We start from the raw sequence: 19,024 nt of genomic DNA, 5'->3' as shown, positions 1-19,024 counted from the left end.
ATTATGATCGAAATTGTAAAATTTGTTAAAATTTAGGTTAAGATAATTATTCACATTATACCTAATAATAATATGATGTCTGATCACATTTATTATACATCACATTATTTTCGATTAAATAATTAATATAATACTCGTATTATTTAGTCAATTACTTTATCATAGCACTGAATATACGTGTTATTATGTAACGGATAGGGGAAGTTTTGTCAGTTTAGATTTTTAATCAACTAGATCGTGCACAGGGGAGAATCGTAATAAGTAGACGAAATGACGAATCTATTAGTGTAGTCGTAGATATAACAAGGCGTACATAGTAATAACTAATAATATAAACAAAAAATGTTCGTCGTACCAATAATGATATTTTATTAAAACGGTCTATACAATATATACACACATATATTATATATATATTATATACTGTCGTTGCACGCGTTTTCACATGGCACGACATAATTGCACACAGAAATATATTGTAGAGACTAGATGGAAAAACAGAGCTTTAACGAAAGGAGTCTGAGATATAAAAATCTTTCGAAATAAAACGAGGGAAAATATAGATGAAAAATACGCTCGTCTCCTCTTATTATTGTGATTAAATATTATTGACTGTATATTATGTAATACAATTATAATACGGCGCAAAAATTACTATAAGTATGATAGCGACGATGGTTCGTTAAATAATTAAAAATAAAAATTTTAATGATCGCACGCAGTGGCGAATTTACCATTACTCTGCCCTTAGGCAGAAATTTTATTTTAATAATTATGATAAATAAACAAAATACACACAGATTAAATAAAAATATAAGACTAACATCATTAGAAATAAATAATATTTGATAAAAAATTAAAATAGAATTTTCAGTTGAAAATTATAGTGAGATAACGATTAATGCTCACCATCACTATACTCGTATTTAGAGCAAATTTAATTTTAAATATTCGTTGTTCAAAATATAATTCTTTTTTATTAAAGCTTAAATGAAACGTCTTATTGATGGATGTTTTTTCACTTAAAATCGACATAAAACAGTTGTGCCAACCTTCAATGACATTATTTGTTATTGCAAAATCTTTCGAATTCTTAAAAAAAAAAGTTCAACATTTGTAAATATATTAAAATTTTTGGCTGGTTTCTTCTTTTTATTTTTTTTTCTAGTTTATCTTATCATGTATTTTTAGTTAAAAGATTACATAAACAAGATCCTTACATAAAAATACTAAAACTAGTGAAGTGGTAACATTTTTAATTTTTCATTATTGATGAAATTTAAAAAACAGCCAGTACTTTTCTTAAAGTATTAATTTGGGTATCAATCAAACTAATTATAATTTATGGTTATAATATAAGTACCTATAATAACTTGTCGCTAACAATTTACTGCCGTAAAATAGTTTTTTAAACAATTTTTTTACGATAAATTGTTTTTGATCAATCGACATGCATCCGAAAAAATTTTCAAAGGTTTTTAGTTTTTTTTTATGTAGAAATTTCGGTATTTTTTAGCTTTTATTGATATGTTTTGTTTAAGAGTTCTTAAAAAAACTGCAACATCATAACTCTAGTGATAAACCATATTATATGTATACACAATATATAAAATAAACAATATCGTGTATAGGTAATACCACTATGTCTCAAAAGAGAATAATCACTTTTCGCGCTTACCGATTGACCGCTCCGGTCGCGGAAGTGGCGAGCCCAAATTTCCCCCACCTTGCTAGTCGACGTTTTCCGAAGATAACGTACAAACATTTACGACTAATATTCCTTATTAGTAATATTGTTATACTTAATTTGAGAACCACCCAATAATACGACAGGTTATATTATGTGTAATTGTGTAAATGTATAAGTAAACAGGTATATACCGTTGTAGTGTTGTCTGATGTGGAGTATAACAATTTATATAAAATATAAAATATAAATCAACCGATAAACGTGATTTGATAATTTTTCTCGAGGTTAGCCCCCTTCCGAACCTTCGGTTCACCGTTATGTGAACACTGTGTAACCCATAACCCCTGATCATTCGAATATGTTATAAAGTTTTGAGTGCAGGCAGGGCTGCAGGACGAGACTCACCTTGGCGTGATGCGCGTTGTTCGAATGGTGCCTGGTGCGTTGTTTCCTTGGTATCCAAATATTCAAGTACAAGCAGTCCTCGGAGAGCTTGGTGTTCGGGTTCCACATCTCCTCGCCAACGAACCCGGGAAAGTACTCGTACCGCTCTTGGTAGCACGTATTCGGCAACCTGGTGGCGTTCAGCACGCCTGGCCAGGGATCGACGGGCACCGGGCGCCGGAACCTGAGATGACCCACCGGGGGCTTGGCGAACGGTATGCCCGTGTACACCCGCACCTCGCGGTTCGCAATGATTTTCGTGTACCCCTGCACCAGGCCGGTGCTGGTTACCACCACCGGGCTCTCGTCGGTGTCGTCGACGGCTGACCCACCACCGCCGCCGCCGCCCGCGCCACCACCTCCGGCAGCGCCGGCACCACCTGCACTCCCGCCACCGCCGCCACCGTCCGCTCCGCCATTGGACGACGGCCGCCCAAGTACGGCAGAACAACACAGCAATAACGTCACTGCACTGGTGTAAACACAGTCGACGCTCATTTTTCTAAGTATTATTGTGTTCACGTTGGCGTCAAATCTGCAGCAACAGCAATACGCGTGTGATCTAGAAAATCAAATATAAAAATATGCGTATTATTTATTATGCATTGCCGATGATAGACAAATACAGTGAAAAATGCAACCGACATCGGTTATACAACGAAACGCTATGTTATCATATTGAAGGTCACGAGATTATTATGTAGACGCGTCTCGGTGTACTTACTACGTCGACGATGTACGTGACAATAAAAAATATATACCACGTTTATATATACAGAAGTTAATTTGCGTTAGGGGATCGGTTTATATGCACCTAAAATATCAAGATTAGATGTTGAATAAAATCAAAAGTTAATGTGAATAGTCCATGGCTTATTATACTTTGGATACCATGACCAAAATAATTATAATTTGATATTTTAAAGTTCCCGCTAAAATATTGATTCGCATTAAAGCGTCTACGCGCATTTCTTGATCCCGAAGTAAGAGTTAATTCGATTTGACGAATCGAATTAAATGCACATTAGTTTAATACGAATTAAAAATGCGTTTATATGCGCCCAATTCTCGGACTAACTCAATGCGAATTGAATTGATGCGCATTAACTGCATGCTGCATATAAACGTGGTAATAGACAATTTGAAGGTAATAATATATTAGTAATCTACTCTATACCGTTAATAAAACGTGAAACAATATTGAATATTATACCTATTAAAAAAAAAGCTGATATTTAATTTACCCATATACTATTTTATATTAATGTATTAATTTTAATTTATATATATATATATTTTTATGTAAATTATCAATACAGTACATCGCATCGAGTAGCGTTTATGTAATATTCTCATTAATCATAACTGTTGATCGTTCTATAATATCTAATCTTTCTTGTACATTCCAACAACGGTATTTATCAATAATTAAATAGTCTTGATATTATGATTATTGTTCAAAAATACAAAAAAAAATCAAATTTTTGCCATTGTTTAATGTAAAATTCTATTACAATTCAAACATAATAAATTTATTTATTCGCAAACAAACCTGCTCTGAAGTGCAAATTAAATTTAATAACAAAGTATCAAGTGTGTGCTTTCGTATTTACTTAAGTATAAAAGCGTATGGCTTATAATCAAATTAAATATGAACTTTTTGAATACATAACGTTCAATAATGTAATAAGTTTCATTGCGTAAATACTTGTGTTCACACACCATATTATTATGATTGAAGGAAAACAAATAGTCTATTATTTTTTTAAATGGTTTTATCATGTTGATATAAAAAATTTGGTTTCATTTCAATTTAATTTTTCATAATTCATTACCTGTGTGTAAAAGTCAATTATACATGTTTAAATTTTTAAAATAAACTTTTGTGTAACCTTTTTTAGGCTTCATTTTATAACTATAATTTTATATTATTTATTCAAATGCATTTTTTTAAACATGTTTGTTTTTTGTAGGCATGTTACCTGAAATGTCAAAAAAAAAATTGTTTTGAATATTCGAAAAGGTTTGTTTTTTAAAAACACACTTTGATCCAATCATCAATGACTTATGAAGTAACTAGTTTTGAAACTAGGTTTTGTTAATGGCTTTCGCGTAACTATATAATTCTCTCTTGAGCCATTAGGGCAGTTTCATCCACTTGTATTTCGCTTAACCCTAAATTACCCAAGTCGTTAATAAATATTTAAAATGATATTGGCGAAAGTGCTATATATGTATACGAACCCACTTGAAGTAAATCAACCATCACGACTTTTATGTTTTGTCTACTGATTCGTTCAGTCCAACTATTCCATGCATTACCATATTCATATAAGATATTATAACATAAACATTTCAATTTCGTGCACAGCACGATCGATCATGATATCATTATAAACAATGAGCTGATTGTGTGCTATTATACATGCCAAACATGAATAAGGTATTGTATTAAATTGAATGTATTATATATTCTATAAAAGGTTAATAATAGTGATTTTAAAATTGATTTTATATTATCAACTCATCAAAAAAGTGTATAATATTATAATTTTAATTTTATGAGGTACTTTATTTACATAATGCGTTAGTAATTAGTATGATATACTGATAACTGATCTACTATTCCCATATGTATATTTGTACTTGCTCCACGATCTCGCAAAATTATTATTATAATTTTAATGCGATTTTTGCATTGTACGTGATTATCACTGAGCGATAATTAGAAGAATGCGATGTTTTATGATATATTATCTGCAAAAAAATATGTTTTATAATGTCCTTTTTTTTTTTTATCTTCTCGCGTTGATCATGCAATTTAAAACATACACAATAATAAGCACTGCTAAATAAATTAATAGTGATTAAATATAATATAAGTTAAGAATGACATATATATTAAGTATTTATTAATGTATAGATCATTCGTTGTTTTTTTTCAAAATAGTTTTTAAGTTTTAAGCTATGTATTGAAACATAATAATTATTCTGTCTATATTCTGGATGTATAATGTTACTAATGTATATGTATTATTCCTTGATATATCTAGTATCTTTTACTCATCGATTCACAGTTTGTTATTTAATTTTCATATGACCCAGACATTATTTGAATTATAATTTGATGGATTATGTCATGCTTTTATTTTATTTAGTTTATCTAAAAACTTTCATACATATTAGTGTGATGGTCAAGACAACTAAATTTTAAAAATTTACTGTAATATGTTTCTAGTGCATTATTTGTGTGTTTTATTTGTACTCATTATTTTATTACGAACAATATGTTTATTAAGGAATTTTATTGAACATTTTTTAGGACTTATAAATTATAGCTATTTTGCAGACATTCAATTCTGAAATCGAAAGCGATGTTAACCAATGTTTAGTTTAGAAAATATTATTTGCATTTCAAGACTTTGAGTGTAATAGAAATACGCTCTGGTGGAAGCGCAAGATGTGCCCAATATTGTGTTAATCACATCATGTTTTACCACGGACGGAGATGTGCAAATTATAGTTTCTAATATGATAATATAATTATTAATTATAATAAAATGTAGAGGAAGAATCGCGTAAAAATGTATTTCGATGTCACCGAATATTAGGTATATTATAATACCTATAATACCTATAATACCTATAATACCAATGTAGTTAGGTACTTACTTCCTTTTTATATTAATAAAAAAAAACTAACTTTATATTTTTATATAATACCAGATAGAAATAAATAATTAAAATATAAAATGTGATATGCCGATATTGAATAATATTAATAATTTAAAATATATAATATAACACAATTAACACTTCATAAAAGTTTTATTATTATATGATTCATTAAATTGATTTCATGTTTATTGACAGTTGTTATTGGATTATAAGTACAAAGTACCTATAATTGTATTTCACATACAAAATAGTTGATATGATAATAATGGAAAAAGTTAAAAAAAAATTATAAAATATAACTTTTTAAAAGATGTTTTCAATTCATTTTTTTTTACAAAAAAATTGACTTTTTATAAATGTTTGTAAGTATCTTTCGTTTATATTAAATAAATTAGATTTTTTTAAGTGTGAAACAAGTTTTCTTAAAGATATTATTTATGTAGTACACAACAATTTTAAGTTTAGTAAAATGTTGTAAAAACTTTTTAAAGAACTTGGTTGAAAAAAAAATCGAAATAATAATTTATTTAAATGCAAATCTGTCTTCCAATAATGTAATATGACGTGTGAGTAAAAGTCCAAAATTTAATCACTATATAGATATCCTAAATTAATTTTAGTTGAATTACGTCTCATGAATGTAAATAATAGATATAGATATAGAACGAGTGTGTACATGGAAATGAACATTATATGACGTAACTAACTTAATTTCTTCTACGACATTCTTAATGAAAATATAATATATAGTTGTATTATCAAAGTCTTCAGCCATAGCTGTGATTGGCATGCACTTAAACTTATTTTAGTATTTTTGTTTGTCTTAAAATTTTATTTTTGTACACAGCCATGTGCACACAGTATATGTAGGAAAATCATATGTGTACGCGAGAAGACTATTTTAAAGAAAACTACCTATCTATAAATAAATAATATATAAATTACAAAGCATAAGAGTTGTCAATAGACAAGAAAAACATTTTGACCACTAATGCCACTATATAATAATTGTACTCGCATCATAGAATTATTGATTTGTCTGCCTCTTATATTGGTTTTGGCTTTCACCCATTTGACCTTTGCACTCGTTTTTTTTATATACACACTATTTCACTATTTCATATTGACGTTTATAAAAATAATAATAATATATAAATATGTCTGGAAGCAGTCTTATAAAAACAGTTAAGTGTATTTGCATGGTATCATACACATTCAACAATCATTTTGACAAGTATATAATTTATTAAACGTCTTATACTAATTAGTTGTATAGTTTAATAAAGTCGTTATTGAAATCAACACATTTTATTTGCTTGTACAAAAATAAATAGGACCTAAAACATTACATGCAATTTTTAATAAGATTGTATTTTTAACTATTTTAAATTTTACTAGGTCGTTGTTTCATAACTATTATATTTTTTATAACAATGATAAGTATAGATATACAATAAAACATTGTGATCAGTTAACTTATGTTAGATGTTATTAAAGTTTTTAAAACTGATGTATAAATGTATGTGCTAAACATTTTTACACGGAACATGTACAAATTGATGTATAGTTTTGTAAAGTGAATTTGTTGTATATTATATATTTATAAATTATAATTTATTAATAAATAGGTAATGATACATATAGTACTTGATAGGTATTATTATATTTATTAGTTACTCATTTAAATTCTTGTTAAAAAATAGCTTCGAAACACACACTATTTATAAGTAATAAACTCATAAATATATAGGAATTATTTTATGTATATTATATAAATATTATTTAACAAGCTTGACATAGATAAGTGATATCGTAAGCCAAATATTATCATTCGTTGATTTTATTAATGAAAAAACAATTATTGTTATAATTTATAACATATAATGATAAAATAATGAAAATAAAGTATTTTTTTTTTCTATCAATAAAACTGGTTTAATTCAATTGTACAACACTTTGAATACATTCATTAGATTTAACATTTAATAGATTAAATTTTAATAAGTTTGTTATAAGTATTTTATTTAATTTAAAATGGTTATGCGATTTTTTATAATAATGTAATAAATTAAAATAGTAAATTTAATAATTTTAATTTAAGAAATTAAAGAAACGATTTTATCAATAGTATAATAATAATCATACCTACGTTTATTTTAATAAAGAAATTTGTTAGATTTTGATAAATGTTCACTTAAACACATTTAAGTGTACCTTATAATATATTATTAAGTCAAGTTTAGTCTTACGCGTGCGTAACAAATACTAATTATAACCATGTTTTATTATTCATAAATAATTGGTTATTCTGCCAAAAATGTACAAATAATGTTTATGTACAGAAAACAAAATGTTAGGGAATAAAAAAAAAAGACTATATAAATGCTATTATTCATACCACGAATTGTGCGGAGTCACGTAAATTCTCCAAAGCCGTAAATCGTTTTGGCTGACTTTCGTAAGTCCCGCCGACCACAAGGAGGGTGACAATTAAACCCACAAGGATACACGTGCCCATGGAGAATATAGTGTTTCCTTAACATTATTACATTCTATAGATAATGGATAGTACACGTCAGTTAGAAAAAAAAACGAAAAGAGTAAAGAGTACACATGTTTGCAAATGAAACGTATAATCCTGTTTAAATCCCCAAAACTGTTAGAAAAACATAATCTTACTTTAAATACATTATAGTGGACCATATAAACTTTATAAATAAAAAAAATATTAGAATAGAAAATATTTTAATTACATAAACATCAACTGTTTAATATTATTTCTTATATTATGATAGCTAGATTAGGTTAGGTTATTAAACAATTTAACATGGTTGTAGGTATTATAAAATAACTATTGGATGCTTGAAAATAAAAATTAACAATTATCAATATACGTGGTATAAATAATATACTATTTATATCATAATAAGCCATTTTACATAATTACATTGAACACGCTTTCATCGAATACTCGAATTATAGTGTAGTTACTTGAAATTTATTGATAAATAACATTAAAATACAATTACAAATTACAAATTCATTTTTGAAAAAATGTAAGTGTAATAAAAAAAAAAAAATATGTGACGAATACTTTTACTCAAATACTTTACAACATTTATTAATAAAAATATTTTAAATATTTATATTATTAAATTGTAGTTTTCATTAGTGAAGATAATTTTATCAGAATTTATCTAAACTTCTATAAATTTCCAAACATGTTTGCAATATTTTGTATTTTACATAATTTACCTGTATAACTTATAAGTTATAGGTAGTTTAATTTTAATTAATACCCAAACTTAACCTAAGATTTCTTTAGTGAACTTTTACAATATTGTAGTAAACTTATGATATTATTTATCTGACTTACATGAATATAAATTACTAAATATGTTTTAATTTAATGGATCAAATTATAGTTCGATGTATCTAAAAATTAAAAATGTATTATAAATTAACAAAAATACATTTTAGACATATCATGAAAAAATTAATTAAATATACATTTGGAAAATTTAAATTGCTATTAATGATGTGAGAATGTTCGGTCGTATGTCAATCAATTTCACATTTATACGTAGGCTAAATAAACTATATACGTAGGTACTCGTATATACTATATGCATATACATAATTTTTCATGAACATTTATATAAATACTCCCTAATAAGCAAGTGTAGTATAAAATATCTTGGTTAATTTATAAAAGTTTCAAATTACTAGATTTTAAGCTGATAAGTGGATTGAATTAATGCAATAATAATAGGTTGTTTATTTTACTATACAATTTTTTTATGTATATATTATATAATTCAAAACAGATTAATACATAGGTAAATGGATAAGATCAAGAATTATCTACAATACTATAAGAAATTTGTAATATTAATATAATTACACCACACTCGTGTGGTGAAAGTAATCACCACACTCGTTTCAATTCGTTCATTTCGTTCAATAGCAAAAAATTTCTTAACGCGTATTTTGAGTTTTAGACTTTTGGCAATACATAGATCGAGTTGATGTTTCAATGATTTTATTTTCCCCGTGGCAGTAATTTAGGGCAGAGCGACTGCTCCAAAAGTTTCAATAGCTTTTATCTTTTAATTAGTAATTGAGTCTACAGTTGGTACTTTTAAGAAGTCATTTATTTCAGTAGAAATAAGTGCGTAATAAGTAAGTAAAAACTACCAATAACTGCCAAAGAAATTTTAGCAAGCGCGGTAGATCCGTAGAGTAGATGTTTAAGTGCGATTATTACTCCCGAGTCCTAATTACTGTCTTGTGTCGACGTTAGTGACACAAAATAATCAAAATAATATAATGTGTGTCATCTTATGGTTTCTATATTCATTTAGTTTAACTGAATATTTTAGATTCGAAGTTCCTGTTAACCTAAACCAATTTATTTATAATTTACTAATATTTTTATATTGATAATATAAAATTTGTGACAAATTTTTGATGACCACCACATCAAATGAATAGCCGAGATGTGGTTGGACTATATCAGTATAACTACAAAAGTCGGAGTAATGCTTATGTACGTGTGATTTGAAATTTGATAATCTTTAGAATATGATCACGTTTATTAAAAAACAAAAATAAAATAAAATTCTAGAAACGTGTTAACCATTGATTTAAAATTTCAGTTTTCCTCTATAGTGGAATAAGTTATAGTTAAAAAGTAATTATACTACAAAAAACCCCCGTGAAAAGTGAAGCCAAAAATCGTGTAACTACACGGTTACTCCAATAAACAAGTAGATTTAAATGCTACTGTTAAGCTTTAAATTTGAAAAATATGTGAGGTATAAGGCGTTAAAAAAATAATATCAAAACAATTAAGTATATTTTACAATATTTTACATATTTCATTATAAAAGTTTAAAAAAAATAAAATATAGACGGAATTTTCCAAGTATTTATGAATTTAAAAAATAGTTAGTCTATCGTTATAAATTATAATACGTAATAAATACGTAGAATAAAGACTTCCTACGAAATGAAAATTTGTTTTAGTATTAAAAATACAGAATAAAATGGATTATTCCGTATCCGAACATTAAATTTGGTATGTTATGCATTAGGTGGTAAGACGAAGACAAGAAAGCGGGTACGACATCTTCTTAAGAAGTTTATATTTTCATACATATTAATTTACATTAATAATGTAGGTACTTGAGTCTCAAATATACTGCTAATTATTAATGGAATAATCTATCTAAATAAAAATTATCTCGTTAAATTTGACTTAAAATTAATATCGGTGTAAAAAACAATTCAATTGTTGAACTGTTTTTATAAATAAGTAGCTAAGTTTTTATGGAAAATAGGTATTTTGTTATCGAAATATTATATAAATGAAGTAATTTTCTTTTCGATTAGCTCTTTTGTACATTCCTAGTGGATTGATACAAAAGTGGCTTCTTGTGAGTGAACAAAAGTACTAATAATATTCTGGGTACCTACGCCATTGTAGATACCGGAATACGCCACAATTCAAATAATATTATAAACACTGATAAATAATTATACATATTATTGCCATAATTATAATGATTCTCTATTAGATTCTAGTTTGATTTAATTATAAAATATAGAATTATTTTTCATATTATAAAATATTAAAATTAGTTGTTACTATTTTATCTACTTATTCTTGGTTTTCGCCTATTTTACGCCAGTGTCACAAATTCTATTATGTTCGACTACCATATTATTCAAAAATTATTTTATTAAAAATAATACATAATTATTTATTTGAACACGTTATAATTAGGTATATAGAAATTAAAAGTTGGTAAAACGACTTTCGACAATTCCAACTATTGAATTTGGGTAACCGCTTTAAACTTTCGACTTTTTACATTTTTACCACATATTTTACCGTATAATCATTTCAATCCTCTACAGTTTTACTATACTTAATGATATACTTAATTAATATTGACACCATTTTATGAGGTCAGTTCCTCGGTTCGACAAGATAAAATAATTGAACATATTTTAGTCAATAATAAATTCTTATTTATTATAATGCGTACTAATGTTATATAAATAAGATTACAATAATTTTAATAAAATGATCATGGACCTCGCCTGATAATATTATTTTGAATAGTATAATAATACACAATTTAGAGGTATCAACTAAATCGTCTAAATGAACTGCGTTATAACCTTACTGACAAGTATTGTACGCTTCGTTTAATCGCTTTAAACCGATCGTGCACTAAGTCATACAGTATATTATATATATATTATTATTATGCATCGGTATATTATATTACTTATTATTATTATTATTTACACTGTAATTATATATTCTGTTAAATTGATGTGTAATAGATATATTTTATTTACTGTAAACGCACGTGCGTTAACTCGCGTTAAATTGCCTAGACGAGGTTTTCGTCAACAAAATCGAACGGTGCAGGGTTATCACCGTAAAATTATCTATTATTATTATCAATAATATTATTATATTACAATATTATAGTACTATTATTATCATACCTGGATTCAGGGTCGGACTTGACGGGGCACTTGTTGCCTGCGGCCGGGAGCCGGGCGCATCGTAGTCTGTCGGCCGCCGCGGTTATCACTGCCAGCGCCACCGCTGCCGCCGCCGCCGCCGGTGCCACCGACGACGCCGACGCTGACGCCACCATCGTCGCGCCTCTTCCACCGCGTACGCCCACCCCATCGACAACGGTACACCACCACTGCAACCTCTTCCACGACCCGCTACCGATCACCCAGTTACCATCGTCCTCGTCTCGCTCTCACCGTATACCAGTGCCGCCCCCCCACAGCCGTTGCTGTTGACGCTGCGCTGCCCGCCAACGTTGCTGCTTCTGCTGCTGCTGCTGCTGCTGCTTCTCTTGCCGCACGTCCCGCAGCAGCGGCAGTGGAACAGTCAAATGGTGGAGAGGGGACGGCGCGAGTGGAAGGAACGTCGAGTCTCGAGCCCTCCCGACCGCGCCGAAAATCTGGGTTGCCGGCCACGCGCAAGCGCAGTCCTGGACGACAACGACCACGACCACGTCGCCTCCGTCAAATCAATTTACTAGCTACGCAAACACATACGTAGTAACGACCGTATCGAATTAAAAACCCTTCAATCTATATACATAATATTTACATAATTTACACAAACAGACGTACATTATTTGTGCATTATATATGACCGGCGAACACGAAATTATATATAATTATAATTCAATGTTATTTATGTTGTTGTGCCTTACATGATGATGATGCGTCTTGGTACTTTATAGCATACATATTATGTGTGCGTGGTCGTGGACGAAAAACGACGTTTTTATCAGTTCAAGGTCGCGTGAAAACGTCGATGGACGATCGATGTATCAAACACACGCGCCCACGTTATTAATTTTTACTGTCGTATTATATATAGAGAGAGAGATATAAAACCTATTAAATTATGCACATTTTTCGTGTGTATTTTTCTATACACAACCTTTGTTGATATTTTGTGTGTGTCTCTCTGTCTTTCTCTCTCTTTCTCTCTCTCTCTCTCTCTCTCTCTTTCGCCGTCAATAAAAATGTACGCTCGGTCTGTCACACGGGTGTACACACACACACACATATTACACATATATATATGTGTGTGTGTTGTATGTATGTGTACAAAAACAAACGAGATGGTGAGGGAAGAAAAAAAAGAAAACTACCATTTGTACACATCGCCTCATCGACCCTCCCCGATCTCCCCCCACCCCATCCCCTCAGACATAATCATCTCACCGGCATTCCTCCGCGATACCAAACATATATTATACTCTTTTCGACCCGTTTCCACGACCGTCTCCGTTCCACTACACACGCACACTTCATCCCGCGGCGGCAGGCGGCAACCGCGACCAATCGCATTTTATACACGACCGGCGCCGGGCGGCGCGTATACGCGTGTGTGGGTGTGTATGTATGTGTTTGTGTGTGTGTGTGTGTGCGACCGTATCCGACGTGAAGAAAATCGATGTCCCACTTTTCGAGGCGGCCGTGGAACAACAAGGCTCGTGTTGTGTAGCCGCCGCCGTCGCAAAATACTACACCCCTATACTACACACAACGTGCGTATTCCAGTCCGTAATGACCCTCGCCCGGCCGAAGTTACGTGGCGGGACGCGGACGCGGTCACGCCGTGATCTATGCGTATAACGATGGTAATTTATTTATCGTCGTCGGCAGCGTGCGGTCTTGTGTGGTACGGGACGCTGCCACCGCCGTCGCCATACTATACAGTGTATAGTCAGTCACCGGCGTAAAATATAATATATTATTATTACGGGATGATTTAATAATAAGTTCAACCCCCCTTTTTTTTTCTACGACCATGTAGTTATAAAACATTTAACTTTTAGTATTCTTAGATGTACTTAATGACCGTATTTCCAAATTATTGAAATTATTTGTACGTATAAGGAGTGTTCTGTGGAGATACAAACTTCTGATTTTCAAAACAGAACTACCCATCCCTCCATGTTATAATAGGTATATGTATATTGTTTATTTGTTATGACGACTTTCTGAAAATGTTGTCAAATCAAAATCAATAATACTCTAACCTATCATGGATAATATCAGATCACGATTAAGAATTTGGAAGATATAGCTAATGAAAGCTTTAGTGTTTTGACATTTGTTTTAATCATTTTTGATATTAATCTATAAACATTTATAATTAGTAAAACAGGTCCAAGTATATTAAAGACTATTGATGTAATATAACGTTCAATATATATTTATTTATATATTATTTGCTAAATATTTTATAGTAAAAAAAGGAATTATAATTTGAATAAATGTAATAATAAAAGATTGCTACAAGAAATTCTTTGGTTATACAAAAAATCTCAAGTATTTGAGATTACAATCTTTAAGAACGTTTAACAATTGTAATAATCAAATTTAAAATAAACTCGTTATTCGAGAAAAAAATGAGGTGCCAGCTTCCTAGTTGTAATAGTGTAATACTCCCTGTATAGGTACATATACTATAATATATTAGTAGCTTTAACGTTCGGAGACCATTACCATAATCTCTCCTCAGGACATGAGAGTCCCGTCTCCTGTATTCGCAGACGAGAAATCCATTTTGTTTTCTTATAGAAATAACGATAATTTACATAATTATAATAAAACGTCTCTAAAGCTACACCATGGTTCTCCTAAACATGGCTTTTTAATAACTTGTATTCATATTTTTTTACATTAAAATGTATTACTCTCAATCTGTTGTATACAAGCTACAAGTGCTCTACAAATAACTGTATGTTAGTTACATTATGCAATAGAACTTAAATCTGTTTATAATGATAACAATAGTTATAATAAATAAATAATCTTAAGTGATGAACTACAACTATGACGTACCTAACTTGAAAACAAATGCTGGGTAATATTATATTAACACTTCGGTCCCATGTCCTGTAATGATGACTTGTCACTTATCAAACATATTATTTAATCGCGATTGGCCACTAGGCCATTGCGAGTTTTTCCACGAAACTAATAATGAATATATATTACTAGCAAAATGGGTTATCGGTTAATGTGTTCCTTTCTAGTACTATTCGATTTTCATGGACAATTTTAAATATAACTATTTTTATTTTTATTTATTCAATACTTATTTATATTACAATACTAATTTTTAATCTAATATGAACTTTAATTAGTAATGACATATTTCCATTTGATACAATTTTTAATTTTTTAGACATCGATCTTTCATTTAATTTAATTATTCAAATACTACATAATATACTACACTAACAGAATTCTTCATTATACACTATATGACTGTAATAATGTATTTGTACTATTTCTTGAATTCATAATTTACATTTATAATAACTAAACGACAATATCTTAAAAGCTTAAAAGTAAAGACCGATTTATCGATCATGATAACTAAAATCATTTTGATTAACTGTTCTTATTTTGCAAAACAAATAATTTAACGCGATGATAATTGACGAGGTAATATCGAGAGTTTTATATAGGTACGTGTATTTAAAAAAGTGGATAATAGTTCCATAATGTTTATAATATTAATTCTGTACTAATAGTAAATAGTTATTACCTTATTTTTTTTCGTATGTTGCTGTGTCCGTGAGTAGAACCAAAGGCCTAGCTCGGACGCCTATTTGCAGAATTTCTAGTAGATTTCCAACATGTCCAATTGGGGTGGGGGGGGGGGCTTGCCCCTAAACAGTAACTTGCCCAGTGAAAAATGCCGGGATTCGAACCAGCAAAGGTACGCTTCAGAACCGACACCGTAGCCCACTTGGCTACTCCATCCCCATTATTACCCTATAAAAATATGAGTAAAAAATACTAGTCAATATTAGTATTAGTATTATTAGTATAGTATTATGTACTAATAAATGTATAGAAAACATTAAATTTATTTATTTAATTATAACAACATGCATTAGCCCAATTTACAGTACCTAATTTAAAAAAAATAACAAATTATGAGTTATAAAACAATAAAACATAACATCAAAACAAATTCATATTAAAATATTTATCTAAAGTTTGTCATTTAATCAAATGCAATTTTTTAATTTTTAATTTAATATAAAATGCCCAATTTATTAGGAGAAAATTATTGCTCTACAAGAACAAAAATTGTATTTTGAAGAGCTGTCCAAAAATCTGGAGCAAAATATACATGCGACCAACCAATATATCTTACTGCCCGATAACTTACATTGACTGTAATAATATTATATTCACACCAAAACTTGAAAACTCTTCCCAAACTAATTTAATTGTCAATTCATCCTAATCATTCAACAGATTTGTCAATGTGGTTAAAAGTATATAGTATGACGTATGTTAACTGTGTTACCACTTACTTTAATATTATATTCAGTTGGTGTGCATAAATAACTTTTTTTTACTTATCCAAGACGGCACTATGTATAGGCAATTTAGAGGCATTCATGCATTAAAAAAATACTTTAAAATGTATGGTACCTAATATTAATGTCATTCACAAACTCACGACTATTTCAAATGAACTTTTGTTAAGTAAGTTAATATAATTTTTAAAATCTATTTTACCACAAGAAGGTTATATTTATCATAACGCACTTACAGATTTATATGTATATATATATTATATTATATACTATAAATAATTTCCAATTTTTGAATTCATATTATAATATTTATATATGAAATTATTGAATATTAGTATTTTCATCATCATATATTTTCTGTTCAACTTTCTTCACATTTAAATAAACAATTCAATATGACAAGATTAGAAATGCTATTATAATATATATATATATATATTTATTTATATGTAATATTGTATTTCGTGTGTTTATTTTTATGGCTGATATATCTTTCAAATTTCTTACAAAGTTAAAGAGAGATTAAAATTACTTTATCTAGATAAGAAAACGAATATACATTGTTCAAATTTTTATAAGCCATCATATATTAATTTTAAAACAGCGTTTTGGAAATTATTAATTAAATAATTAAATAAAAACCAATTAAATTACTTAACAAAAACAATTATCTGTGATATTTATACTACATACTATATTATCTTTAAAAACATGATTTTATAAATAATTTATTAAAAAATAATGATAATACTTGAAGTTTTTAAATTTTCGTGATTTTGATAAATATTGTAAAAATTTGAACTAACGAATATAAAAAAAAAATTATGCCCTTTTTATTTTTAGTATTATTTTTATACAGTCATAAGAAAAACTTATATTTAAACATTGTATTCAATTTTAAAGCTTTATGATAAGCGAATATGTTTTATAAACATTAACATATCAAAACAGATTTAACATAAAAAGTTTTGAACTGTTATTGCATAATTGTATTAAGTTTATTAAGATTAGTTATATGTACATAATATATATTATTAACCACAACAATTTTAATTTTTTCGTATCTTTTTGAATATAAAAAAAAATATATTAAACTTCAATTTTAATTTAATTTGAACAAAGTCATTAAACATAAATAATATAGATAATAAATATTTAACTTATATATAGGTACAATAATTGGTTCCAGTTTCAAAGACAAAATAATTGTCTACAGAACTTACTTTTGATTCTAATTTTAAAATATTATTTCTATCCATTATTTATCAAATATAAAAAGAATAATATTCACGATAGTGTACACATAATGAAAATCAAACTATATAGTTTGTAGATGTATGTATATCGAGAATGATATTTAATAAGTGTTACCAAACAGAATTTTTTTTTAAACTAAATGGAAACTGATAATCCAATTTATTTTACCTCCCCCCTCCACCCATAAAAAATTAGATAAATAAACACATTTTTCAATTTGCTTTACGATGTTTCTACATAATTATAAAAATAAATTGAACATTTGATGGTAACATTGTAAATGGTGTTTAAATTCTATGTAGTTATTATATAATTAGAAACATTTCAGTGACCATTATTTAGGTTATTTTAATTGGTTTAAAACGAGTACATCTAATTTTTTTATCACGATATGTTCATTACTCATTAACATAATATTGTAGGTTTAACGACCTGTTTAATTTTTAATAGTTTTAATGTGCGAATGTTTCAGAATAAAATACATGTGATAATTACGGCCTACTACGGGATATAAAACATAGGTACAAGTACAATAATATATATGTTATTTTTTTTATGTTCTTAAAAGAACATTTAACACTGCTCTCGCTCATTTTCACGACATTTTATTTTTATATCCATCCTTATATGCATCAATAATGTTCATTATTCATATTCAAATTAAAGACCAACCTTTATTCTGAATGTTGAATATATAACAATGTTCCTGTAAATAGTACGTCCTGTGTATATTTTTTCATTGATAAAAAATTGACGATCAACAGTATGACTTTTATTTGTATTTCTTGAGTATACTTATACTATATTTTGATGAGTTCTAAAAAATGATGCACTCTCTATATATTATGTATTAAAACAATTAAAATTCTGTTATTTCACGAGAAAAATTAAGGACAATGTGTTTATTTACTTATTTTATTTTTTGATACGATCCTAATAAATAGTTATTTTAACACAACAACTTTACTATAGTTTATAGCGTAATATTAGAGTATATATCAACGGTTACCAACTCGTTTTGCTCACGAAGCTCTTATGGTGCTAAAAA

General features: G+C 28.4%; 1 protein-coding gene across 1 annotated transcript in view; it reads right to left on the bottom strand.

Annotated features, from left to right (window-relative positions):
• LOC132921336 (acetylcholinesterase-like) overlaps positions 1-12,507 on the bottom strand; it is a 38,068-nt gene extending 25,561 nt beyond the window's left edge. The window contains exons 1-2 of the mRNA XM_060984308.1: positions 12,338-12,507; positions 2,096-2,696 (exon numbers count right to left, since the gene is read on the bottom strand). Coding sequence (XP_060840291.1) covers positions 2,096-2,696; positions 12,338-12,492 — 756 coding nt within the window. The 5' untranslated portion in view covers positions 12,493-12,507. The remainder of the gene's footprint in view (positions 1-2,095; positions 2,697-12,337) is intronic.
• Between the last annotated feature and the right edge of the window lie 6,517 nt (positions 12,508-19,024).

Source organism: Rhopalosiphum padi, chromosome 2, assembly GCF_020882245.1.
Source record: "Rhopalosiphum padi isolate XX-2018 chromosome 2, ASM2088224v1, whole genome shotgun sequence".
NCBI classification, from domain to species: domain Eukaryota; kingdom Metazoa; phylum Arthropoda; class Insecta; order Hemiptera; family Aphididae; genus Rhopalosiphum; species Rhopalosiphum padi.
This window is presented reverse-complemented; position numbering and strand designations above follow the sequence as displayed.